General features: G+C 46.7%; 3 protein-coding genes across 4 annotated transcripts; all 3 read right to left on the bottom strand.

Annotated features, from left to right (window-relative positions):
- Positions 1 to 552: 552 nt before the first annotated feature.
- LOC308678390 (phospholipase A2 inhibitor) lies at positions 553 to 3,910 on the bottom strand. Of its 2 annotated transcripts, XR_014028648.1 has the most exons (3): positions 3,807 to 3,910; positions 1,694 to 2,759; positions 553 to 1,629 (listed from the first exon to the last, which is right to left on the bottom strand). XR_014028648.1 is itself a non-coding variant. In XM_081345546.1 (2 exons), exon 2 carries the CDS (start codon positions 2,756 to 2,758, stop codon positions 1,763 to 1,765), a length of 996 nt encoding a protein of 331 aa, XP_081201672.1. In that variant the 5' UTR covers position 2,759; positions 3,807 to 3,910; the 3' UTR covers positions 553 to 1,762. The 2 variants fall into 2 exon arrangements, 1 of the variants encoding a protein (XP_081201672.1); XM_081345546.1 differs by having other exon boundaries at positions 553 to 2,759.
- Positions 3,911 to 6,028: 2,118 nt separating this feature from the next.
- LOC308660066 (phospholipase A2 inhibitor-like) lies at positions 6,029 to 8,537 on the bottom strand. The gene is made up of 2 exons (XM_081314286.1): positions 8,498 to 8,537; positions 6,029 to 7,323 (listed from the first exon to the last, which is right to left on the bottom strand). The coding sequence occupies exon 2, from the start codon at positions 7,320 to 7,322 to the stop codon at positions 6,324 to 6,326; it is 999 nt and encodes a 332-aa protein (XP_081170412.1). The 5' UTR covers position 7,323; positions 8,498 to 8,537; the 3' UTR covers positions 6,029 to 6,323.
- A 3,727-nt stretch (positions 8,538 to 12,264) lies between these two features.
- Positions 12,265 to 16,616, bottom strand: LOC308664308 (phospholipase A2 inhibitor-like). The gene is made up of 2 exons (XM_081321434.1): positions 16,569 to 16,616; positions 12,265 to 13,690 (listed from the first exon to the last, which is right to left on the bottom strand). The coding sequence occupies exon 2, from the start codon at positions 13,687 to 13,689 to the stop codon at positions 12,691 to 12,693; it is 999 nt and encodes a 332-aa protein (XP_081177560.1). The 5' UTR covers position 13,690; positions 16,569 to 16,616; the 3' UTR covers positions 12,265 to 12,690.
- Between the last annotated feature and the right edge of the window lie 8,039 nt (positions 16,617 to 24,655).

Raw genomic sequence — 24,655 nt, 5'->3', positions numbered from 1 at the left:
TGTAAATTCTCACTTCTCTGGGATGCCATCCCCTTGTGTGGAAGTCTTGTACATTGGGCGGAAGATAGCCAGATTCATTTAAAAAAGTGTTTGTGAGGCACTTATGGGGAGTACGATGGGCAGGGTCTGGCTCAAGTAAGTGTTTGGCCCAACCCAAAACTTCATTTACTATGCGTATTTCCCTGAAAATAAGACTGGGTCTTATTTGTTTACTCCAAAAGATGCATTAGGGCTTATTTTCCAGTTAGGTTTTATTTTCAGGGAAATACGAAACTAAATGTGTCCATCCAGCTGACAATCTTAACTAGGGCTTATTTTGGGGGTAGGGCTTATATTATGAGCATCCTGAAAAATAATTGTGCAGCTTATTTTCTGGATAGGTCTTATTTTTTTGGGGAAATGGTACGGTGGTATCTGGGTGAAATTGCCCAGATGAGATCTATCAACCAGATCCCTACGTGGTCGCCAAATTGTTAGAAGAACATTCTGGCTCATTCCGAGCAGAGTTCCAGACAGCACAGGACAACTGCTTGAAGTAGAAGTAGAGTTTATTCAACAGCAGATTAGAGAAGCGCAGTGGCTCAGTGGCTTAATGATCTTGGAGATGGTCTCTGCAAAGTGGTTTGAGCCCTAGAATTGCATAGGCTCCCATATTTGCCTTAGCTTTGGCCCACAAAACCATGCTCTATGAGAGTAGATAAATAGGTACACTTCGATGGGGGAGGTGAGTTGGTGCTCTGTGTAGGCAGTCAGAATTCTGCCAGCTTTGAACCTTCCTGTTTGCAATGCCCATTTGCAAGATGGTTCTGGTGGAGGGAGGGAAGGCCTTGGATAATGCTGCAGGAAGAACTGCTTGTCTTTCTTTCTGGTGCGAAGCTAGCTCACCCTCCTGTGGTGAACCTTGGGAAGTGTGTGAGCATGTACCATAACAGAGCTAGTATATTGTCAGCTACTCCTACTCTATAATAACATTGCAGTCTCCTGGTTTAATGTAACAATGGCTTACGCTAATGATAATAACAGCAAAACGGACAGCTCTGACTAGGATAACCATTTGTCCAGCAACTGGAGGACTTCTCTTTTTGGTCCTTGTGTCCTCCTTCCAGCAGGCACAGCCTTAAAATCAAATACTTGTAGTCCCTGATTGATAACCATATTTGGGCCAGAATTTCCATACTAGACAAGTCATGTCTGACTTAGCATCTCTCTTTTTTTTTTGCATAGTTGCTAAGTAAACCACTGCAGATGTTTAGTGGTCATAAAGAACTTTATTTACTAGATGTTGCTTCTCAGAAGCCAGCTGTGAAGGTTGCAAATGGCGATCACATGACCGCAGCACCCTGCAACTGTTCTAAATACATGTCGGTTGCAAGTTGTGCAAATTTTGATTAAGTGACCATGGGGATGCAGCGACTGTCATAAATATAAGGACCAGTCATAGGTCACTTTTTTCCACTGCTGTTGAAACTTCATAAGGTCACTAAATGAATGGTTTTAAGTTAAGGACTACCTACGTTGTCGGGATTTTTGAGCATCTTTTCCTGAGCATCTTTTTCTGCCTAAAATTATTTTTTTCCCCCCAATCATGTTCTGGCTGCCCTCCTTTAAATCTAGCTAGGTGGACTTCAACTCCCAGAATTCCCTAGCCATCATGGCCGTTGCTGAGAATTCTGGGAGTTGAAGTCCATTCCACCTGAAATGACCCCAAACTGGGAAATCCTGCTGTTCAGGTAACAGGTGGGAAAAGATCTACCTTGAAAGTTTAGCAGGGACAAATTTGGGATCTATGAAGTGAAGTTGCAAGTTCACCCTTGAAATGCTTGGGGGAAGCACAGACAAATTCCTCCTTGGAATATAAATGGATGTTGTGATCCTTGACCCAGGTTAGAAGATACTCGATGCGGCAGTCACATGCCCAAGGATTTCCTGAAAGATCAAGACTGAGATTGGCAGATGGTTCGTGGACCGGAGGCTCCATCGTGGTGAGCTCATTGTCAGAGAGGTCCAGCAGCACCAGTTGGTCCAATGGTTGAAAGAAGCCCATTATGTTAGTCAGGCTGCTGTTCTTCAGGGACAGCACAGTCAGCTTGGGATGCCAATGGAAGGTCCTCCCGACAATACATTGGATTGGGTTGCTTTCAATGACTAACTTCTCCAAATTGTCTAAGCCACTGAACATCTCTGGAGCGAGGCGATGGAGAAGGTTGAATGAGAGATCCAGAGACGTCAACTCCTTCAGCTTATCGAAACAAGAAATTGGGATCTCCTTCACCTGATTGTGGTCAAGGCCTAGGATCCTGAGTTCTTTCAGGGTTTCGAACCAGGATGGGTGCAGTTCAGCCAGCTGATTTTCACTGAGGGATAAATGAGTTAGGCTACTTGCATTCGTGAAGATCTCTGGAGGTAGATCTTCTAGATCATTTCTGGAGAGATCCAAGGTGTGCATTTCTGGGAGGTTACGGAAGAGGCCACTTGGAAGAGTCTTTAACCTGTTGTTGGAGAGATGAAGTTCCCGGAGGTTTGGAAGACCTTGGAGGGCCTCCACGCCAAGGCTGGAGACTTGGGTGAACTCAACGGAGATCATCTTGGCACGTACGGGGAAGCCGGTGGGAAATTCACGTAGAGATGGAGAGTTGCAGACAAACTTGGTGACGGTTTCTGGAGCAGGGGTGGGTGGGCAGTAAAGAACCTGCTGGGTGTAGCTGTTGAGGGACATCACAAGGCAGGCAATCAGAAGTGATGGAGCTGAAGACCTCATCCTGGGGAGAAGCAGGGAGAGAAAGAGAGAGAGGCATCGCCTTAAGCTTCACCTTCACACAGGCCACAGCCAAGACCCGTCTCTCCCCCTCCTTTTTTGCCTTTTCTGCCTTTTCCTTTTGTTCAATTCCACCCTCATCAACCTATTGCTCAATCCAGCTAAGAGCTCTCCTGAAATATTTACTGTCCTTCCCAGCTGTATTATTTCCAAATTTATAAGGAGCGCAGAACAGAAGAAGTTCAGACCGGCTGAGGTTGGGGATTGAAAGGGTTATCCCACTCTTTTCCTTCCCTTTCTCCTTCCTTCCATTTTTCTCTTTGCCCTTCCTTCCTGCCTCCCTCCCTCTCTCCCTCCCCTTCTCCTTCCTTCCCTTCATCCCTTCTTCTCTCCCTTTTTCATTCTTTCCTTTATCCTTCCTATTTCTCTCCACTCTCATCTCCATCCTTCCACTCCCTTCCTTCCTTCCTTCCCTGTCTCCCTTTTTCATTCTTTCCTTTCTCCTTTCTTCCTATTTCTTTCCACTCTCATCTCCATCCTTCCACTCTTTTCCTTCCTTCCTTCCTTCCTTCCTTCCTTCCTTCCTTCCTTCCTTCCTTCCTCCTTTTTTCATTCTTCCCTTTGCTCTTTCTTTTTCCTCTCTACTTCTCTCCACTCTCATCTCCTTCCTTCCTTCCTTCCTTCCTTCCTTCCTTCCTTCCTTCCTTCCTTCCTTCCTTCCTTCCTTCCTTCCCTCCCTCCCTCCCTTTTCCCCAGAAGACCACCCTGCGCGGTCCCCTAGCCATGATTCCTTGTTTGCTTGTTCTTGCCATTTCTCTTTCTTCCCAAATGGGCACCTCTGTATGACACATTCTTGTAAGGGGTCCGACATTTCTATTTCTCAGTTCAAGACTCTTAAGGACTAGAAATTTGGAAGAAGGGGAATCAATCCGGTGTTTCCTTTTGCATACCGGATCCGGCCATCTTGGCAGAGATTCCCAGCCTCCCTTTTGCCACCAGTTTTTGCCAAACATTCAGCTTGTGCTAGGAGACCCCAAAAGTCTGCACTTACCTTGTATCTTTCTCCAAACCGCAGGTATGTCTGCTTCTCTCTCTCTCTCTCTCTCTCTCTCTCTCTCTCTCTCTCTCTCTCTCTCTCTCTCTCTCTCTCTCTCTCTCTCTGCAATGCTGTGTCCAGCAGGAACTGTCTGATATTCCTTTGCGAGGAGGAAGTTTCCTTCCTCAAAATCTTATCAAAAACATTAGTAACAATTCCCTAGCCCACATTGCATCATGGTGAGAAAGAAACTTGGCTGAATGTTCCTGTAAAGCTCAACCTCCATTCAAAGGTCAGACAAATGTTGACGTTCACGTTACCTGAAGTGCTTTCCCCAAAAGAACATTTCTTTGCTCTTTGAGGAGGAGAAACGATTTCCTCATCTTTCTTGGAAAACTGCCTGAAACGAACTCTGAAAACCCCCCCCCCCCGAAAAAAGGGAAGGCCCCAGCTTGCTTCCATTTCCACCTAACCCTGAGAAAAAGCACACCATGCAAAAATGGGTTTCATTTTTCTTTTGTCCAAAAAGGATGAATGGATGGGTTCCTTGAATAACTGCACAGGGTAGACCTCGTTTTATGGTGAGCGTAGTGTCACGGCAGAGGATGAGATGGTTAGACGGTGTCATTGACCGAATGAATGTGAATTTTGGCAGGTATCAGGAGAGAGTGAAGGACAGAGGGGTGCCTGGCGTGCTGGGATCCATGAGGTCGTAAAGATTCGGACGTCACCTAGTGACCAAAGAACAAAGTTTTATATATTTAGGACCTCCGGTGCTAAATAAGCTTTGTCAGGTAGGCCTCAACTTACGACACTTGATTTAGTGATCATTCAAAGTTACAACATTCACCGTAAACAAGTGACTTATAACCGTTCTTCACACGTACGACCTTTGCAGAATCCCCACAGTCACGTGATTAAAATTCAGATGCTCGGCAACAGATTCATATTTATGATGGTTGCAGTGTCCTGGAGTCAGGCGATTGTGTTTTACAACCTTCTAACAAGCAAAGCCAATGAGGAAGCCAGATTTGCTTACCCACCATTCTACTAACATAATGACTGCAGTGATTCCCTTAATAAATGTGGCAATAAAGGTTGTAAAGTGGGACAAAACTCACTTAACAAATATCTCACTTAGTGACATAAATGTTGGGTTCAATTGTGGTCATAAGTCAAGGACTACCTGTATTTGATCGTCGATGGGCTTAACTGCCTCAGCTGGGATGATGCATTGTAGACAGGGTGACGGTCCTGGTGTTACTTGACCAGAGTTGTGTTCTATAAAATCTCACTTCTGTGGGATCCTGTCTCCTTTCGGGAAGCGTGGAGATCTTGTACATTGGGCAGAAGACAGCCAGATTCATTTACAATACCTCTTCTTTCCCTTGTCCTTACCACTTTCTACAGAGGGATGATCAAGAGCATTCTGTTGTATTGCAGTACTGTCTGATTTGGAAGCATCCCTGCTTCGGACAGGAAGGCGGTGCAGAGAGTGGTGAGGACGGCAGAAAAGATCATTGGCAGTTCCCTCCTTCCCATCCAGGACGTGGCACATAAGCGTTGCTTGAGCAGGGTCCGCAAGATTGCCTGGGACACTACTGTACACAGCCTCTTCACAACCTGTTTTCCTTGTTCCCTTCTAGGAGGAGGGGGCTCCGTGGTATCAAAAGCAGAACATCCAGATTCAGCCAAAGTTTTGTTCCATACGGAATCAACCTTGTGAACTCTCAAGCTTTCTCTTTCCGCTATGTATTCAACATGGACAGTGAATAATATTTATATGTATTTATATGTAAGGGTGTAGAAATACACATGTCATATATAGCATGTTTATATGTGTGTGTACACTTTTGAGAGCAGGCAACAGAAATTTATTTTTAATGTGTGCTTGTGTGTCCATGGTAAAAAATTACAATAAAGGTTATCTTATTTACAAAAGTGTTTGTGAGGCACCTAATGGAAAGTATGATGGGGAGGCTCAAACAAGTGTTTGGCCCAACAGAAAACTTCCTTCACTACCGGTACCTGTGCTGAAACAGGCAGAGACCAGGCCGGCACCCTCCAGACAAATGGTTTGGTGGTGTCTGGGTGAAATTGCCCAGATGAGATCTATGAACCAGATTAGACTTGGAATCCCTACGTGGTCGCCAAATTGTTAGAAGAACATTCTGGCTCAATCCAAGCAGAGTTTCAAACAGCACAGAACAACTGCTTGAAGTAGAAGTAGAGTTTATTGAACAGCAGATGAGAGAAGCACATTGGCTCAGTGGCTTAATGATCGTGGAGATGGTCTCTGGAAAGTGGTTTGAGCCCTAAAATTGCATGGGCTTCGGTATTTGCCTTAGCTTCAGCCCACAAAACCATGCTCTATGAGAGTAGATAAAGAAGTACAGTTCAACTGGAGAGGTAAGTTGGTGCTCTGTGTAGGCAGTCAGAATTCTGGGAGTTGGTCTATTCAACTGGAAATGGTCCCAAAGTGGAAATGCTGCTGTTCAGGTAACAGGTGGTGAAAAGATCTACCTTGGAAGTTTAGCAGGGACAAATTTGGTATCTATGAAGTGAAGTTGCACGTTTACCCTTGAAATGCTTGGGGGAAGCACAGACAAATTCCTCCTTGGAATATAAATGGATGTTGCGCTCGTTGAGCCAGGTTAGGAGATTATCCAGGCGGCAGTCACACGCCCAAGGGTTTCCTGAAAGATCAAGACTGAGATTGGCAGACGGCTTGTAGATTGGATCATACATTGTGCTGAGCTCATTGTCAGAGAGGTCCAGCAGCACCAGTTGGTCCAATGGGCGAAAGACCCACATTGTGACGTGGGTCAGGCTGCTGTTCTTCAGGGATAGCACAGTCAGCTTGTGATGCGAATGGAAGGTCTTCTCGACAATACATTGGATTGGGTTGCTTTCCAGAACTAACTTCTCCAAATTGTCTAAGCCACTGAACATCTCTGGAGCGAGGCGATGGAGAAGGTTGAATGAGAGATCCAGAGATGTCAACTCCTTCAGCTTATCGAAACAAGAAATTGGGATCTCCTTCACCTGATTGTGGTCAAGGCCTAGGATCCTGAGTTCTTTCAGGGTTTCGAACCAGGATGGGCGCAGTTCAGCCAGCTGATTTTCACTGAGGGATAAATGAGTTAGGCTACTTGCATTCGTGAAGATCTCTGGAGGTAGATCTTCTAGATCATTTCTGGAGAGATCCAAGGTGTGCAGTTCTGGGAGGTTATGGAAGAGGCCACTTGGAAGAGCCTTTAACCTGTTGTTGGAGAGATGAAGTTCTCGGAGGTTTGGAAGACCTTGGAGGGCCTCCACGCCAAGGCTGGAGACTTGGGTGAACTCAACGGAGATCATCTTGGCACGTACGGGGAAGCCGGTGGGAAATTCACGTAGAGATGGAGAGTTGCAGACAAACTCGGTGACGGTTTCTGGAGCAGGGGTGGGTGGGCAGTAAAGAACCTGCTGGGTGTAGCTGTTGAGGGACATCACAAGGCAGGCAATCAGAAGGGATGGAGCTGAAGACCTCATCCTGGGGAGAAGCAGGGAGAGAAAGAGAGAGAGGCATCGCCTTAAGCTTCACCTTCACACAGGCCACAGCCAAGACCCGTCTCCCCACCACCACATTTTCTGCCTTCCATTTCCAGATGCAGAAGTGACTCTTCCTTCTGTTCAGCTCCACCCTCCTCAACCTATTGCTCAATCCAGTTAAGAGCTCTCCTTAAATATCTGCTGCCCTTCCTGGCTGGGTTATTTCCAAATTTATAAGGGGCTCAGAATAGGAGAAGGTCAGGCTGGGCTGAGGCTGGGGACTGAAAGAGTTATCTGACTCTTTTCCTTCCCTTTCTCCTTCCTTCTGTTCTTCTCTTTTCCCTCCCTCCCTCCCTCCCTCACTTCCTTCCTGCCTCTCAAACTCCCTCCCTCCCCTTCTCTTCCCTTCCCTTCCCTTGACCTCCCTCTATACCTTCCTCCCTTCCTCCCTTGCTTCCCTTCTTCCCTTCTTGTCTCCCTTTTTCATTCTTTCCTCTCTTTCTCCTCTTTCCCTCCTTCTCTCCACTCTCATCTCCACCCTTCCACTCTTTTCCTTCCTTCTGTCCTTCCCTCCCTTTTTCATTCTTTCCTTTCCTCTCTTTCGGCTTGCTCCCTACTTCTCTCCACTCTCATCTCCATCCTTCCACTCTTTTCCTTCCTTCCTTCCTTCCTTCCTTCCTTCCTTCCTTCCTTCCTTCCTTCCTTCCTTCCTTCCTTCCCTCCCTCCCTCCCTCCCTCCTTCCTTCCTTCCTTCCTTCCTTCCTTCCTTCCCTCCCTTCCCTCCCTCCCTCCCTCCCTTCCTTCCTTCCTTCCTTCCTTCCTTCCTTCCTTCCTTCCTTCCTTCCTTCCTTCCCTCTCTCCTTCCCTCCCTTTTCCCCAGAAGACCACCCTGCATGGTCCCCTAGCCATGATTCCTTGTTTGCTTGTTCTTGCCATTTCTCTTTCTTCCCAAATGGGCACCTCTGTATGACACATTCTCGTTTGGCGTCCGACATTTCTATTTTTCAGTTCAAGACTCTTAAGGACTAGAAATTTGGAAGAAGGGGAATCAAACCGGTGTTTCCTTTTGCAGACCGGATCCGGCCATCTTGGCAGAAATTCCCAGCCTCCCTTTTGCCAACAATTTTTGCCAAACATTCAGCTTGTGCAAGGAAACCCCAAAAGTCTGCACTTACCTTGTATCTTTCTCCAAACTGCAGGTCTGCCAACCTCTCTCTCTCTGCAATGCTGTGTCCAGCAGGAACTATCTGATATTCCTTCGCGAGGAGGAAGTTTCCTTCCTCAAAATCTTATCAAAAACATTAGTAACAATTCCCCAGCCCACATTGCATCATGGTGAAAAAAAAACTTGGCTGAATTTCCGTGCAAAGCTCAACCTCCATTCAAAGGTTGGACAAATGTTGACATTCACGTTACCTGAATTTCCCCAAAAGAACATTTCTTTGTTTTTTGAGAAGGAGAAACGATTTCTTCATTCTGTTGGAAAACTGCCTGAAACGAACTCTGAAAAAAAACAACGCAAACCCCCCCTATGCCCCAGCTTGCTCCCATTTCCACCCTGAAAAAAAGCACGTCATGGAAGCCAGATTCGCTTAACCACCATTCTACTAACGTAATGACTGCAGTGATTCGCTTAGTAACTATGGCAAGAAAGGTCGTAAAGTGGGGCAAAACAAATGTCTCACTTAGTGACATAAGTGTTGGACTCAGTTGTGGTCATAAGTCGAGGGCTACCTGCATTTGATTTTGGATGGGTTTAACTGCTTCAGCTGTATTGTGGACAGGGTGACGGTCCTGGTGTTACTTGACCAGAGTTGTGTTCTGTAAAACCTCACTTCTGTGGCATCCCGTCGCCTTTCGGGAAGCATGGAGATCTTGTACATTGGGTGGAAGAGAGCCAGATTCATTTACAATATCTTTTCTTTCCGCTGTCCTTACCACTTTCTATAGAGGGATTAATCAAGAGCATTCTGTTGTATTGCAGTACTGTCTAGTTTGGAAGCATCCCTGCTTCGGACAGGAAGACGGTGCAGAGAGTGGTGAGGACGGTAGAAAAGCTTATTGGTAGTTCACTTCCTTCTATGCAGGACATGGCATATAAGTGTAGCCGGGCTGGCTGAAAGGCTTTGCAGGAGCCTGGCTGGGGAGAGGGAATCTTGGACAGCTGCTGCTGGTTTTGGGTGCAGCGGGCGCGGATCGGACTGAAAGAAAGAAAAAGGTGGAAAGAAATGGGGTGGGGGAGGTTGTTGTTGCTGTTTGTCAGAGAGAGACCAGGTGAAGTCGAAGAGGGGTTGGAGGTTTTAAGCTGAACCCTTTCTGTGAAGGAGTGGGGAAGAGGAGAGCGAGAGAGAGCGAGAATGTAGAATTTTACTGCTTTCTTTCGCAGGGGGGATATCCCAAGTGGAGGCAAGGGAGAGAGTGAGGAGAGAGAAAGTTGCTGGGGTTGCTAAATTCAGATTTTAACAATAAAGGACAGGGGTGAGGGGTTTTTGACACCGACGAGACCTGAAGCTGCAAGCAACAAGAGAAGAGGAGGCTGGTCGTTGCTGCTTTGGAGACTAGCGGCCATCCGAACTTTGACTATTGCTGCTTGTGCAAGTTTTAGACATTCTGGGGAGTTGCCCAGAGGGACGAGCTGTTACTGCTGAACACTGACTACCTTTGTTTGTGTTCCTATCGCTGCCTGGAGCCGGGGTTTTCCCTCCACCCCACTGGTTTCCAAACGGTCACTGGGAAATCATTGACTATTGGTGCTATGATTGCCTGGGGCTGTTAAACACCAACACATATTGACAATTGGGGCTAGGGGCTGGCAACCTTTGTTCCCAAAAGCCCCCTTTTGATGACAAGAGCCTGCCACCTCCTCACTTCTGTGAGCTGCTGTTAGAAGACACACTTTACTAATACCTAGAGCAGGGGTAGGCAACTTTGGCTCTTTTATGACTTGTGGACTTCAACTCCCAAGGTTCCTGAGCCAGCCATGCTGAGGGGAAAGGGAGAGGTTTCCAAGCTGAGTCATGCTGGCTCAGGAATTCTGGGAGTTGAAGTCCACGAGTCATAAAAGAGCCCAGGTTGCCTACCCCTGGCCTAGAGAGTGCAGATGCTGAGAATAATAATAATAATAATAATAATAATAATAATAATAATAATAATAATAATAATAATAATAATAATAATAATAATAAGAAGAAGAAGAAGAAGAAGAAGAAGAAGAAGAAGAAGAAGAAGAAGAAGTTGGAAGGGACCTTGGAGGTCATCTAGTCCAACCCCCTGCTAAGGCAGGAAACCCTATACCATTTCAGACAAATGGCTGTCCAGTCTCTTCTTAAAAACTTCCAGTGTTGGAGCATTCACCGCTTCTGGAGGCAGGTTGTTCCACTGGTTAATTGTTCTGACTGTCAGGAAGTTTCTCCTTAGTTCTAGGTTGCTTCTCTCCTTGATGAGTTTCCATCTGTTGCTTCTTGTCCTGCTTTCAGGCGCTTTGGAGAATAGCTTGACTGCCTCTTCTTTGGGGCAGCCCCTGAGATACTGGAAGACTGCTATCCTGTCCCCCCTCGTCCTTCTCTTCATTAAACTACACATACCCAATTCCAGCAACCATTCCCTATATGTTTTGACCTCCAGTCTCCCTGATCATCTTTGTTGCTCTTCTCTGCACCCTTTCTAGAGTCTCGACATCTTTTTTACATCGTGGTGACCAAAACTGGATGCAGGATTCCAGGTGTGGCCTTACCAAAGCATTGTAAAGTGGTATTAGTACTTCACTTGATCTTGATTCTATCCCTGTTAATGCAGCCTAGCACTGTGTTGGCTTTTTTGGCAGCTGCAGCACACGGCTAGCTCATGTTTAAGGGATTGTCCACTAGGACTCCGAGATCCCGCTCACAGTTGCTACTATTGAGCAAGGTACCACCTATACTATACCTATGCATTTGATTTTTCCTGCCTAAATGTAGAACCTTACTTTTTTCACAATTGAATTTCATTTTGTTAGATAGTGCCCAGTGTTCGAGTCTATCCAGATCTTCCTGTATCTTACGCCTGTCTTCTGGAGCATTGGCTATTTCTGCCAACTTGGTGTCGTCTGCAAATTTGATGAGTTCCCCATCTATCCCCTCGTCCAAATCATTGACAAAGATGTTGAAGAGCACTGGGCCCAGAACAGAGCCCTGGAGCACCCCACTACACACTTCCCTCCATGTAGATGCAGTTCCATTGAGGACCACACGCTGAGTACGGCCTGTCAGCCAGCTACGAATCCATCTGGTGGTGATGCTATCTAACCCACATTTTTCTATTTTTCTTGACGGAGGGGAGTGGGGCTGGGAGGGCCTGGGCTTTGGCGGCCTCTGAGGGGGTAACACTACATAGGCATTGTTCGAGCAGAGTCTGCAAGGTAGTCTGGGATGCTACACAACATCTTCACGACCTGTTTTCCTTGTTACCTTCTTGGATGGCAGCTTTGTGGCATCCGAAGCAGAACATCCAGATTCAGCCAAAGTTTTGTTCCATACGGTATCAACCTTGTGAACTCTCAAGCTTCCTCTTTCCGCTATGTATTCAAGATGGACAGTGATTAATATTTACATGTATTTATATGTAAGGGTGTAGAAATATACATGTCATATATAGCATGTTTACATGTGTGTTATGTATGTCTATGGGTAGATATGTAATTTCATTTGAGAGCAGGCAACAGATTTTTATTTTTAATGTGTGCCAGTGTGCCCACAGTAGAAAATTACAATAATGATTGTCTTATTTACAAAAGTGTTTGCGAGGCACTTAATGGAGAGTACGATGGGGAGGGTCTGGCTCAAGCAAGTGTTTGGCCCAACAGAAAACTTCCTTCACTACCGGTACCTGTGCTGAAACAGGCAGAGACCAGGCCGCCAGCCGCCAGACAAATGGTTTGGTGGTGTCTGGGTGAAATTGCCCAGATGAGATCTATCAACCAGATTAGACTTGGAATCCCTACGTGGTCGCCAAATTGTTAGAAGAACATTCTGGCTCATTCCGAGCAGTGTTTCAAATAGCACAGGACAACTGCTTGAAGTAGAAGTAGAGTTTATTGAACAGCAGAAGAGAGAAGCACAGTGACTCAGTGGCTTAATGATCGTGGAGATGGTCTCTGCTCAAGTGGTTTGAGCCCTAGAATTGCATGGGCTTCCGTATTTGCCTTAGCTTCAGCCCACAAAACCATGCTCTATGAGAGTAGATAAAGAGGTGCACTTCAATGGGGGATGCTAGTTGGTGCTTTGTGTAGGCAGTCAGAATTCTGGGAGTTGGTCTATTCAACTGGAAATGGTCCCAAAGCGAAAATGCTGCTGTACAGGTAACAGGTGGGGAAAAGATCTACCTTGGAAGTTTAGCAGGGACAAATTTGGGATCTACGAAGTGAAGTTGCAAGTTCACCCTTGAAATGCTTGGGGGAAGCACAGACAAATTCCTCCTTGGAATATAAATGGATTTTGTGCTCGTTGAGCCAGGTTAAGAGATTATCCAGGCGGCAGTCACACGCCCAAGGGTTTCCTGAAAGATCGAGACTGAGATTGGCAGACGGCTCATGGATCGGAGGATCCAGTGTGGTGAACTCATTGTCAGAGAGGTCCAGCAGCACCACTTGGTCCAATGTCTGAAAGACCCCCATTATGACGTGGGTCAGGCTGCTGTTCTTCAGGGACAGCACAGTCAGCTTGGGATGCCAATGGAAGGTCCTCCCGACAATACATTGGATTGGGTTGCTTTCAATGACTAACTTCTCCAAATTGTCTAAACCACTGAACATCTCTGGAGCGAGGCGATGGAGAAGGTTGAATGAGAGATCCAGAGACGTCAACTCCTTCAGCTTATCAAAACAAGAAATTGGGATCTCCTTCACCTGATTGTGGTCAAGGGTTAGGATCCTGAGTTCTTTCAGGGTTTCGAACCAGGATGGGTGCAGTTCAGCCAACTGATTTTCACTGAGGGATAAATGAGTTAGGCTACTTGCATTTGTGAAGATCTCTGGAGGTAGATCTTCTAGATCATTTCTGGAGAGATCCAAGGTGTGCAGTTCTGGGAGGTTACGGAAGAGGCCACTTGGAAGAGTCTTTAACCTGTTGTTGGACAGATGAAGTTCCCGGAGGTTTGGAAGACCTTGGAGGGCCTCCACGCCAAGGCTGGAGACTTGGGTGAACTCAACGGAGATCATCTTGGCACGTACGGGGAAGCCGGTGGGAAATTCACGTAGAGATGGAGAGTTGCAGACAAACTCGGTGACAGTTTCTGGAGCAGGGGTGGGTGGGCAGTAAAGAACCTGTTGGGTGTAACTGTTGAGGGACATCACAAGGCAGGCAATCAGAAGAGATGGAGCTGAAGACTTCATCCTGGGGAGAAGCAGGGAGAGAAAGATAAGTGGGCAAACATATTGATCTATTTAATGCTACGTCCATTTTTGGGATTGAAGACAGATTTTATATATATAGTCCTCGCTTAACAACTGGCTACTTAGTGAACATTCAGAATTACGACAGAACACTTCAAAAGTTACTTACAACATGACTTCAAAGTTATGACAGCCACACATGATTGCATTTAGAATACATAGAAAAATACATAGCGTAATCGAGTTGGAAGGGACCAGTCCTGGGTTGTATAAACAGAGGCACAGAATCAAGATCATGCGAAGTATTAGTACCACATTTTATAAAACCCTAATAAGACCTCACCTGGAATACTGCAAACAATTTTGGTCACCATACTACCAAAAAGTTGTTGAGACCTTGGTAAGAGTTCAGAGAAGAGCAACTAAGATGATCCAAGGTATGGAGACTAAAACATACATACATAAGAACAGCTGCAGGACTTGGGTTTGGCTAGTCTAAAGAAAAGAAGAAATAGGGGAGACATGATAGCCGTGTTCCGGTATTTCAGAGACTGCCACAAAGAAGAGGAGGGCAAATTATTCTCCAAAGCGCCCGAAGGCAGGACAAGAAGCAACAGATGGGAACTCATCAAGGAGAGAAGCAACCTAGAACTAAGGAGAAACTTCCTGATAGTGAGAACAATTAATCAGTGGAACTCCTTGCCTCCAGAAATCATGGGCGCTCCATCCCTGGAGTTTTTTAAGAAGAGACTGGACAGCCACTTGTCTGAGATGGTATAGGTTCTCCTGCTTGAGCAGGGGGCTGGACTAGAAGACCTCCAAGGTCCCTTCCAGCTCTATTCTATTTTAATAGGTGATCTTGATTCTACTGTATGCCTCTGTTTATACAAACAAGGATTGTATTAGCTTTTTTTGGTTGCTGCCGCACATGGCTGGCTCATGTCTGAAATGGTATAGGGTTTCCTGCCTGAGCAGGGGGTTGGACTAGATGACCTCCAAGGTCCCTTCCAACTTCTTCTTCTTCTTCTTCTTCTTCTTCTTCTTCTTCTTCTTCTTCTTCTTCTTCTTCTTCTTCTTCTTCTTCTTCTTCTTATTATTATTATTATTATTATTATTATTATTATTATTATTATTATTATTATTATTATTATTATTATTATTATTATTATTATTATTATTATTATTATTATTATTATTATTATTATTATTATTATTATTATTAAAGCGATCGTCCACTTTCTTTTCCACTAGGCTAGACATACCCAATTCCTGCAACCGTTCTTCACAGGTTTTAGCCTCCAATCCTCTAATCATCCTTGTTGCTCTTTTGAGCTGCTGGAAAGCGGCTCACCTTTAAGTCTCTTTGCAGCATCCTTCAAATCCCAGAATTCCCCAGGCAGCAAGCTGGGAGTTTGTCTACACATCTTAAAGCCTGTTCAGCTGGGAGAATTCTGGGAGTTGAAGTCCACAAAGCATGCTGGCTGGGGGGAATTTCTTTTTCTGCTCCTGCTCCCGAGATTGTCTTTGCTGTTTTAGCAGCTGCACAGCCCTACTGGCTTGTGTTTAACTTGTGGACAAAAAAGGATCGCTTTTTCCTGGCCTAGGCTGTGAATAGGCAGCTTTGAGTGACAGAGCAGGAAATGCCTCACCCCAGACATGAGTTGGGTAAGAGAACTTTGAATGCAAAGCAGGAATTGGGGTGGAGAAAGTATCAGAAGGGATACTCTGTATTTCTCTGGACAGTAAAGGGAGGCAGGGAGGGATGCACGTTCAGACATGCATGTTTCTCTTATTGTAATTGTATTGTGATGTGCTCGTTCTTGCTTTCCTGGTCTGGACTGCCCTGGAGACTTAGATACCTGCCAGTGCCCAGCATGATCTGCAAACTTGATAAGGGGTAGATACTGTAATAGAAGGAGGCCAGACTAAGTTTGTGGCTGGGGAAGTGTGACCCAATTCCTTTCTTTGCTTTTCTCCTTCATTTCTTTCTTTCTTTCTTTCTTTCTTTCTTTCTTTCTTTCTTTCTTTCTTTCTTTCTTTCTTTCTTTCTTTCTTTCTTTCTTTCTTTCTTTCTTTCTCTTTCTTTCTTTCTTTCTTTCTCTTTCTTTCTTTCTTTTTCTTTCTTTCTTTCTTTCTTTCATCTTTTCTCTCTCTTTCTCTCTTCTCCCTCTTTCTCTTTTCTTTCTTCCTTCCTTCCTTCCTTCCTTCCTTTCCTCCCTCCCTCCCTCCCTCCCTCCCTCCCTTCTTCCTTCCTTCCTTCCTTCCTTCCTTCCTTCCTTCCCTCCCTCCCTCCCTCCCTTCCTTCCTTTTTCCTTCCTTCCTTCCTTCCTTTCCTCCCTCCCTTCCTCCTTCCTTCCTTCCTTCCTTCCTTCCTTCCTTCCTTCCTTCCTTCCTCCTTCTTTCTTTCCTTCCTTCCTTCCTTCCTTCCCTCCCTCCCTTCCTCCTTCCTTCCTTCCTCCTTCTTTCCTTCCTTCCTCCCTCCCTCCCTCCCTCCCTCCCTCCCTCCCTCCCTCCCTCCCTCTTTCTTTCTTTCTTTCTTTCTTTCTTTCTTTCTTTCTTTCTTTCTTTCTTTCTTTCTTTCTTTCTTTCTTTCTTTCTTTCTTTCCTTTTCTCTCTCCCACTTTATCTCTGTCTTCTTTCCCTTCCCCCCTTTCCTCCCTCCCTCCCTCCCTTAGGGAATCTTAAGGACTAGAAATTTTGCAGAAGCAGACTCAAAGCTGCCTTTTGCAGACAGGGTTCATTCCCCGGGCTACGATTCCCACCCTCCCCTTTGCCGTTTTTCCTTTCTTTCCAAATACACTCAGGTTGTGCAAAAAAAGCAAAAAAAAGTTAAAAATCCCAACCCCCCTAACTGCTCCGCATCCTCTGCACTTACTTACCTGCCGCTCTCTCCGAAGCTCTCGCCTCTGCCAGCCTCTCTTCCTAGAGCAGGAAGTCTCTCATATACGCCTGGAGGAGGAAGAAGGTCGTGTGCTCAAAAACCTTCCCGGAAACCATGCTAAAAATTCCCCGGCCTTGGTTTCATCATGTTGAGAAACAAGCCTGGCTAAACTTCAAGTTCTGCGTGGAGCTCAGCCCCAGTTTAAAGGCCACCCTGATGCTGACAATCTGTCTCCCTCAAATGCCTCTCCCAAAAAGAAAAAAAAAAGAACATTTGCCTGAATTTTGGGAGGAGAAATGTTTCCCTTCTGTCTTTCAGAAAAGCGGCCTGGGACAAGGGGAAAAAACAAACAAACAAGGATTGAGGTTAGTCATCTCCCTTAGCCCAGGGATAGACAACCTTGGCCCTTTGATGACCCGTGGACTTCAACTCCCAGAATTCCTGAGCCAGCCACGCTGAGGGGAAAGGGAGAGGTTTCCAAACTGAGCCAGGCCGGCTGAGGAATTCTGGGAGTTGAAGTGCACGAGTCATAAAAGAGCCAAGGTTGCCTACCCCTGGCCTAGGCCGCTTTATGACTCATGGACTTCAACTCCCAGAATTCCTGAGCCAGCCACGCTGAGGGGAAAGGGAGAGGTTTCCAAGCTGAGCCATGCTGGCTGAGGAATTCTGGGAGTTGGAAGTTCACGAGTCATAAAAGAGCCAAGGTTGCCTACCCCTGACCTAGGCCTAGGCCGCTTTATGACTGGTGGACTTCAACTCCCAGAATTCCTGAGCCAGCCATGCTGAGGGGAAAGGGAAGAGTTTCCAAGCTGAGCCATGCTGGCTGAGGAATTCTGGGAGTTGAAGTCCACCAGTCATAAAAGAGCCAAGGTTACCTACCCCTGCCCTGGGGGGAAAAACATTTAATGGAGAGATGCATAATTTTTCATTCCCACCTCCCCAAAAAAGATTCATATGTGGATTTTTTGTATGACTGCATGAAGGTAGGCCTTGATGTATGACCACAACTGCTAAGCAAGATGGTTGCCAAATGAGTCATAAACTCTTCATTATATCACCTTGTTAAGTAAATCCCTGCAGTTATTAACTTACTAACGTGGTTATTAAGTGAATCTGGCTTCCTCCCCCATTGACTTTGCTTGTCAGAAGGTCACAAAAGGGGATCGCGTGACCCCTGGGGACACTGCAAACAGTCATAAATATGAGTCAATTGCCAAGGGTCCGAATTTTGATTATACGAACATGGGGATGTTGCAAGGGTCATAAGTGTGGGGAAAAAACTGGTCACTTTTTTCAGTGCCTTTCTAACTTTGGTCACTAAAAGAGGGTCTGTAAGTCAAGGACTATCTGTATTTAAAATGTGTTTGAAATAAATTAACTCTGAAATCTCTCCCCCACTTCATTCTTAAAGGAGGATCTGATAGAATAGAATAGAATAGGATAGGATAGGATAATAGGATAGAATAGAATAGAATAGAATAGAATAGAATAGAATAGAATAGAATAGAATAGAATAGAATAGAATAGAATATCGAATAATATCGAATCAAATTGAATTGAATCAGACTTGGAAGGGACCTTGGAGGTCTTCTAGTCGAGAGGTCCCCAACTTTTTGGGCACCAAGGATCTGTTTTTTGGAGAAAAGTTTTTCTGCAGACCGGAGGGTGCATGGTTTTGTGTGCTGCCTGCATCCCATGGATGGGGCTTTGCTTGTTTGTGCGGACCGGTTGCTGGCGTGCCACGGCGCAGTACTGGTCCACGGACCGAGGGTTGGGGACCCCTGTTCTAGTCCAACCTCCTGATCAGGCAGGTGACTCTATACCATGTCAGACAAATAGCTGTCCAATCTCTTCTTAAAAACGTCCAGTGTTGGAGCACCCACAACTTCTGGAGGCAGGTTGTTCCACTGGTTTAATTGTTCCAACTGTCAGGAAGTTTCTCCTTATATTCTAGGTTGCTTCTCTCCTTGATGAGTTTCCACCCGTTGCTTCTTGTCTTGCCTTCAGGGGCTTTGGAGAACAGCTTGACTCCCTCTTCTTTGGGTCAGCCCCTGAGATACTGGAAGGCTGCTATCCTATCACCCCTCGTCCTTCTCTTCATTAAACCAGACATATCCAATTCTAGCAACCGTTCTTTATATGTTTTAGCCTCCAGTCCCCTGATCATCTTTGCTGCTCTTCTCTGCACTCTTTCTAGAGTCTCAACCTCTTTTTTACATCGTGGTGACCAAAACTGGATGCCTTATTCCAAGCGTGGCCTTACTGAGGCCTTGTAAAGCGGTATTAACACTTTATGGTTTTATCCATAGTTGGCCACCAGGGGGCGCCCTTCACAGCTCCTCAAAAGATGTTGCATCCACTTGGGGGCCCCCACCGTCTAAGCTTGCATAACACAGGGAAATAGAAACTGCATTTCTTCAGAGTGCAAAGAAATTTCAACCTTTCCCGAGCAACATTCACAAATGCGCAGGTTTGGAGTTTCAGGCTGTATTTTTTTTTCTTTTTCCAATTTCACCCTGCGGTTTAGCGGTCTCAATTCGCAACCGGGGCTGATGGATTTTGTCGGGGACGTGCACGTGTGTGTGTGAAAAATGCCAGGATAGTCTGACGCGTCTTGGTACCTTATGAAAGATTCCCAAAGGTGCTTTTTTTAATTTTTCTTCCCAGGAGGCAACCGGACTGTCTTGTTTTTCCTTTGAAGACGTTTCGCTTCTCCTCCGAGAAGCTTCTTCAGCTCTGACTGGATGGTGGGGGGAATGGAAGGATTTATACTCCTTGCAGACAGCTGGTCGTTTGCATCCTTTTAGAGAGTCGTTGAGGCCACTTGGAGGCTTATCTCTGTCCTCAGGGTCACCCGAGTGGTGCAAATGGGTGTGGAGCCTTCTTGGAGCTGCTGAAATGGCCTTGTTGTAGACTGGAGATAGATGATAATAATAATAATAATAATAATAATAATTTTATTTATATACCGCCCTTCTCCCGAAGGACTCAGGGCGGTGAACAGGGCAAATATATAAAAAATACAAAATACAAAAGTTAAAAGAAAATTAAACATATGCCCGACTAAAAACAGTAAATACAAATATTAAAAATGAACATAAAACCCAACCCATCCCCCATCAGGCCAGGCCGGCTTGTTCAAATAAGAGCCATCCGGAGCTCAACCGGCAGCCGATTCCATTCCATAAAGGATGATGTCGTATCCTTCCCCCTTTGTCGAGGGAGGATTGTCCAGTTTTAACCTAGCCGGCCTCTTTGACCCCCTTGCATCTTTGGGACAACTGTGACCTGGATGACTGAGAATCTCCATAGACACTTATGAAAGAGCGTTTCTCAACCTTGACTGCTAGAAGATGGGTGGACTTCAACTCCCAGAGTGCCCCAGGCAGCCGTGGGAAGTTAAAGCCTACCCACGGTGGCTGAGGAATTGTGGGAAATAAAGTTCAGCCATGCCGGTTGGGGAATTCTGGGAGCTGAAGTCCGCACATCTTCAGGAGCCTAAGGGCGTTTTGAAGTTTCAGAGCGATAAAACAGCCGCCAGCACTGGTGGACTTCGACTCCCAGAATTCCCCAGCCGACAATCCACGCAAAAATGGCCCGAGGCTTCCTTGACACGATCCCTTCTCCCCGTCCCCTACAGCAAGGGTGATCCCGACTGACCGTCCTCGCCCTTGGAAATGGGGGTGGGGGGCAAATTTCCCGTGATTTGATTCGTGTTTGGGCTTGAATTGTGCAGGCGGGCGCCGAGAGGGCCGGCTTGCGCTGCCAATTCTGGATTTGCATCCTCGGCCATCTCAGCTGCCGCCCAGGACGTGGCAGGACGTAAAGCCTGTCGATGAGAAAAATATTAAAAATGGGGAGCGCCTGGAGGATGGTGACTTGCAGCCCCCCCCCGTCCTGTTTTGCTGGTTTCTGCAGGAAGCCGTGGCAAAGGAGGAGCTGGCCAAGGTGCCCGGAGGGAAGGCCTTCCTGGCTGGGTGCCCGGGAGCCCCGGCTGCGGGGACACCTGGCGGGTTGCAGCCCCGGGGCTTTGGTGGGCGGGCGGGTGAGCCAGGCAGGGGGAGGGGCAAAAAGGAGACGCTGGAGGGTCCTTTGGCAGAGAGGGAGGATGAAGGGCAGGGAAAAGAAGGGGAGAAAAGGTGGATGGCTGCCAGGGAGGGAGAAAAGGAAGGAAGGAAGGAAGGAAGGAAGGAAGGAAGGAAGGAAGGAAGGAAGGAAGGAAGGAAGGGAGGGAGGGAGGGAGGGAGGGAGGGAGGGAGGGAGAAAGGGAGAGAGGGAGAAAAGGGAGGGAGAGTGGGAGAGAGAAGGGAGGGAGGGAGGAAGGAAGGAATGGAGGGAGGGAGGGAGGGAAGGGAGGGAGAAAGGGAGAGAGGGAGAAAAGGAAGGGAGGGAAGGAAGGGAGGGAGGGAGAGAAGAGAGGGAGGGAGGAAGAGAGAGAGGGAGAGAAGGAAAGAAGGGAGGAAGGGAGGGAGGGAGGAAGGAAGGAAGGAAGGAAGGAGAGAAGGAAGGGAGGGAGAAAGGGAGAGAGGGAGAAAAGGGAGGGAGGGAGGGAGAGAGGGAGAGAAGGAAGGAAGGGAGGGAGGGAGGAAGGGAGAGAGGGAGAAAAGGGAGGGAGGGAAGGGAGGGAGGGAGGGAGGAGAGAAGGGAGGGAGGGAGGGAGGGAGGAGAGAAGGGAGGGAGGGAGGAAGGAAGAGAGAGAGGGAGAGAAGGAAGGGAGGGAGGGAGGAAGGAAGGAAGGAAGGAAGGAGAGAAGGAAGGGAGGGAGGAAGGGAGAGAGGGAGGGAGGGAGAAAAGGGAGGGAGGGAGAGAAGAAAGGAAGGAAGGAGGGAGAGAGGGAGGGAGGAGAATGGTGGATAGAAAAGGAAGAGAGAGAGAGATAAAGAGAAAGGAAGGAGTGGATGAAGGAAGGAGAGAAGGAGAGACGCATGGATGAGAGAGATGGATGGAAGAAAGGAAGGAACAAGGGAGAAAAAAGAAGGGAAGATGACGGGAAAAGGAACCCCCCCTGACCCCCCCTCAAAGGCCCCCAGACCGGGTCTCCTTTCCACCTGCTGTGCTGCCCCCCCTCATTCTCCAAGAGGCTCTCAAGCTCTTCTTCAGCTCCCCCCACCTTTTCCTCTCTCCCCCCCCAGCCAGGCACCGCCACGCAGCATCTTGCGGTGTCCACAATACCGTTTTCCTCTTTACGGGCTCCGAGGGAGCAACTGGGGTGGGGGTTGGGGGGTGGTGGGAGAGATTTATTGCCTTCCCTTTCTACCACGAGCCATCTGGAGCCCGTGATCAGAAGCTAAACCCCCCCCCCCTTTGTCCCCACCACCACCACCCAGAAAGGCAAATTCAATCTCAGCCAGCTAGGAGCAAATCCATTTCACGCCTTGCGAGGAGCTGGAGGGGCCGTTTTTGCTCCCGGACTCACTCCGTGACCTTGATGGGGGCATGTCGGAATGCGTCAAAGGAGTGCGCAAGCTTGCCTCTTTGTAGCCGGGTGGGCTGGGCTGCTCGGCTCGGCCCAAACGGCTGTGCCCATCTCTCCTGGCCTTGCCTAGCCAGCAGGGGGCATCTGTGGTTAAAAGTGGAATAACGGAGTCATAGAGTTGGAAGGGGCCCTGGAGGTCATCTAGTCCAACCCCCTGCTCAGGCGGGAAACCCTATATAATGTTACGGGCAAATGGTTCTCCAGAAAAACCTCCAGTGATGGAGCACCCACAACTTCTGGGGGCAAGCCGTTCCACGGGTGAATTGTCCTCACTGTCAGGAAGTTTCTCCTTAGTTCCAGGTTGCTTCTCTCCTTGAGGAGTCTCCGTCCATTGCTTCCTGTCCGGCCTTCAGAATGACAGTATCACAGAATAACAGAGTTGGGAGGGACCTTGGAGGTCTTCTAGTCCAACCCCCTGCTCAGGCAGGAAACCCTACAATATCTCAGACAAATCGTTGTCTACCTCTGCGAAGATCTTACTTGGAAAGTCAACACAACCCAGGTGGCTAGAAAGGCCCAACAGAGGCTTCACGTTGTCAGGGTCTTGCGGAAGAACAGGGTAGAACAACGGCTAATGACCCTCTTTTACCGGTCTACTATAGAGAGCGTCCTCTCGTGCTGTATTGTGGTTTGGTATGCTGGTCTGACAGCTGCGGATTGGAAAGCATTACAGAGGGTGGTGAGCACAGCACAAGACATTGTGGGCTGTCCCCTGACACCGCTGGATGACCTCGCCAGGGCTCGCTGCCTTGGAAGAGTGAGGAAAATTCTCAGGGATGACTCACACCCTGGACTCACCCTGGACTCACCCTGGACTCACACTCTTTACTCTCCTACCATCCGGTAGGAGATATAGGAATATAGCCAGCCGTACCAACAGGCTGAAAAACAGCTTTTATCCGTGGGCTGTCAAGCTCTTGAACGGGAAATAATTTTATAAACTTTCTGCATGATTGACTTGCGAGGCCGGTGCGTTGTGCAATTAGCTCACATGGTGTAACAAGATGGTGGGTTTGTTGTTACTGTGAGTTGTGGTAGTGGGGGCACGAAGGGATACTCAGCCAATCTCAGTGTATACATGGTGGCACTTTGACAATAAAGGTTCATTCATTCATTTAAAAACGAATAGAATAGAATAGAATAGAATAGAATAGAATAGAATAGAATAGAATAGAATAGAATAGAATAGAATAGAATAGAATAGAATAGAATAGAATAGAATAGAATAATATAGAATATAGTAGAATAATATTAGAATAGAATAGAATAGAATAGAATAGAATAGAATAGAATAGAATAGAATAGAATAGAATGGAATGGAATGGAATGGAATGGAATGGAATGGAATAGAATAACAAAATAATAATAGAATAGAATAGAATAACAAAATAATGGAATAGAATAGAATAGAATAGAATAGAATAGAATAGAATAGAATAGAATAGAATAGAATAGAATAGAATAGAATAGAATAGAATAGAATAGAATAATCATAATAGTAAAGTTGGAAGGGACCTTGGAGGTCTTCTAGTCCAACCCCCTGCTCAGGCAGGAAACCCTATGTCATTTCAGACAAGTGGCTGTCCAGTCTCTCCTTAAAAACCTCCAGTGTTGGTGCATTCACAGCTTCTGAAGGCAGGTTGTTCCACTGGTTAATTGTTCTCACTGTCAGGAAGTTTCTCCTTAGTTCTAGGTTGCTTCTCTCCTTGATGAGTTTCCATCCGTTGCTTCTTGTCCTGCCTTCAGGCGCTTTAGAGAACAGCTCGACTCCCTCTTCTTTGGGGCAGCCCCTGAAATACAGGAACACGGCCTGGTCTAATGGGTTTGGGGTATTTTTAATTTGTAATTTGTAATTATTTATTGTTAGGGCTAGATTAATTTAATCTTATTTTTAATTTTTGTATGTTGTATTTTTATTGCCCTGTACAACGCCCTGAGTCCTTCGGGAGAAGGGCGGTATAGAAATTAAATTAAATAAATAAATAAATAAAATTCTGTCCCCCCCCCTGGTCCTTCTCTTCTGTAAACTAGACATTCCCGATTCCAGCAACCGTTCTTCATATGTTTTAGCCTCCGTTCCCCCAATAGTGTCTATGTTTGCTTTTCAGTCGCGGTCAGTGGGAACCAGGCCCAGTCACATCAAAGGAGAAGGGGGGGGGTTCACCCCAAATAGGCACATTTGCTTCCGACACAGTCAATTTCCCTTCTATTAAATCCTATCAGCTTTATTGGCACACCGTGTCCAGCGAAGGCTGCCAAGGCCGAAAGGCAAACAGCATGATTTTTTTTTCCGAACAGCGGGGCATCTGTTGAGCGCAAGGGCTTTGTCAGCTGTTCTGAATGCTCCTGTAGCTTTGTGTGTGTGTGTGTGTGTGTGTGTGCACACGCGCTTGTGCGCACAGACACATATCTTAATAGGTAGCAACAAAAGGCACGGCATTGTTCAAGACAACCATTTTTTTTTCTTCACGGACGGATTTCAAGAATCAGGATAGAAGCTGGAAGGGACCTTGGAGGTCATCTAGTCCAACCCCCTGCTCAAGCAGGAGACCTTATACCATTTCAGACAAATGGCTGTCCAGTCTCTTCTTTAAAGACCTCCAGGGATG

Source organism: Vipera berus (genome assembly GCF_964194415.1).
Source record: "Vipera berus genome assembly, chromosome: 1".
Lineage (NCBI taxonomy): Eukaryota > Metazoa > Chordata > Lepidosauria > Squamata > Viperidae > Vipera > Vipera berus.
The sequence above is the reverse complement of the archived record's forward strand: the minus strand, read 5'-3'. Positions and strand labels throughout refer to the sequence as shown.

Excerpts from the sequence above, each read along its gene's own strand:
- LOC308660066 (XM_081314286.1), bottom strand. The coding sequence starts at position 7,322 with ATGAGGTCTTCAGCTCCATCCCTTCTGATTGCCTGCCTTGTGATGTCC.
- LOC308664308 (XM_081321434.1), bottom strand. The coding sequence starts at position 13,689 with ATGAAGTCTTCAGCTCCATCTCTTCTGATTGCCTGCCTTGTGATGTCC.
- LOC308678390 (XM_081345546.1), bottom strand. The coding sequence starts at position 2,758 with ATGAGGTCTTCAGCTCCATCACTTCTGATTGCCTGCCTTGTGATGTCC.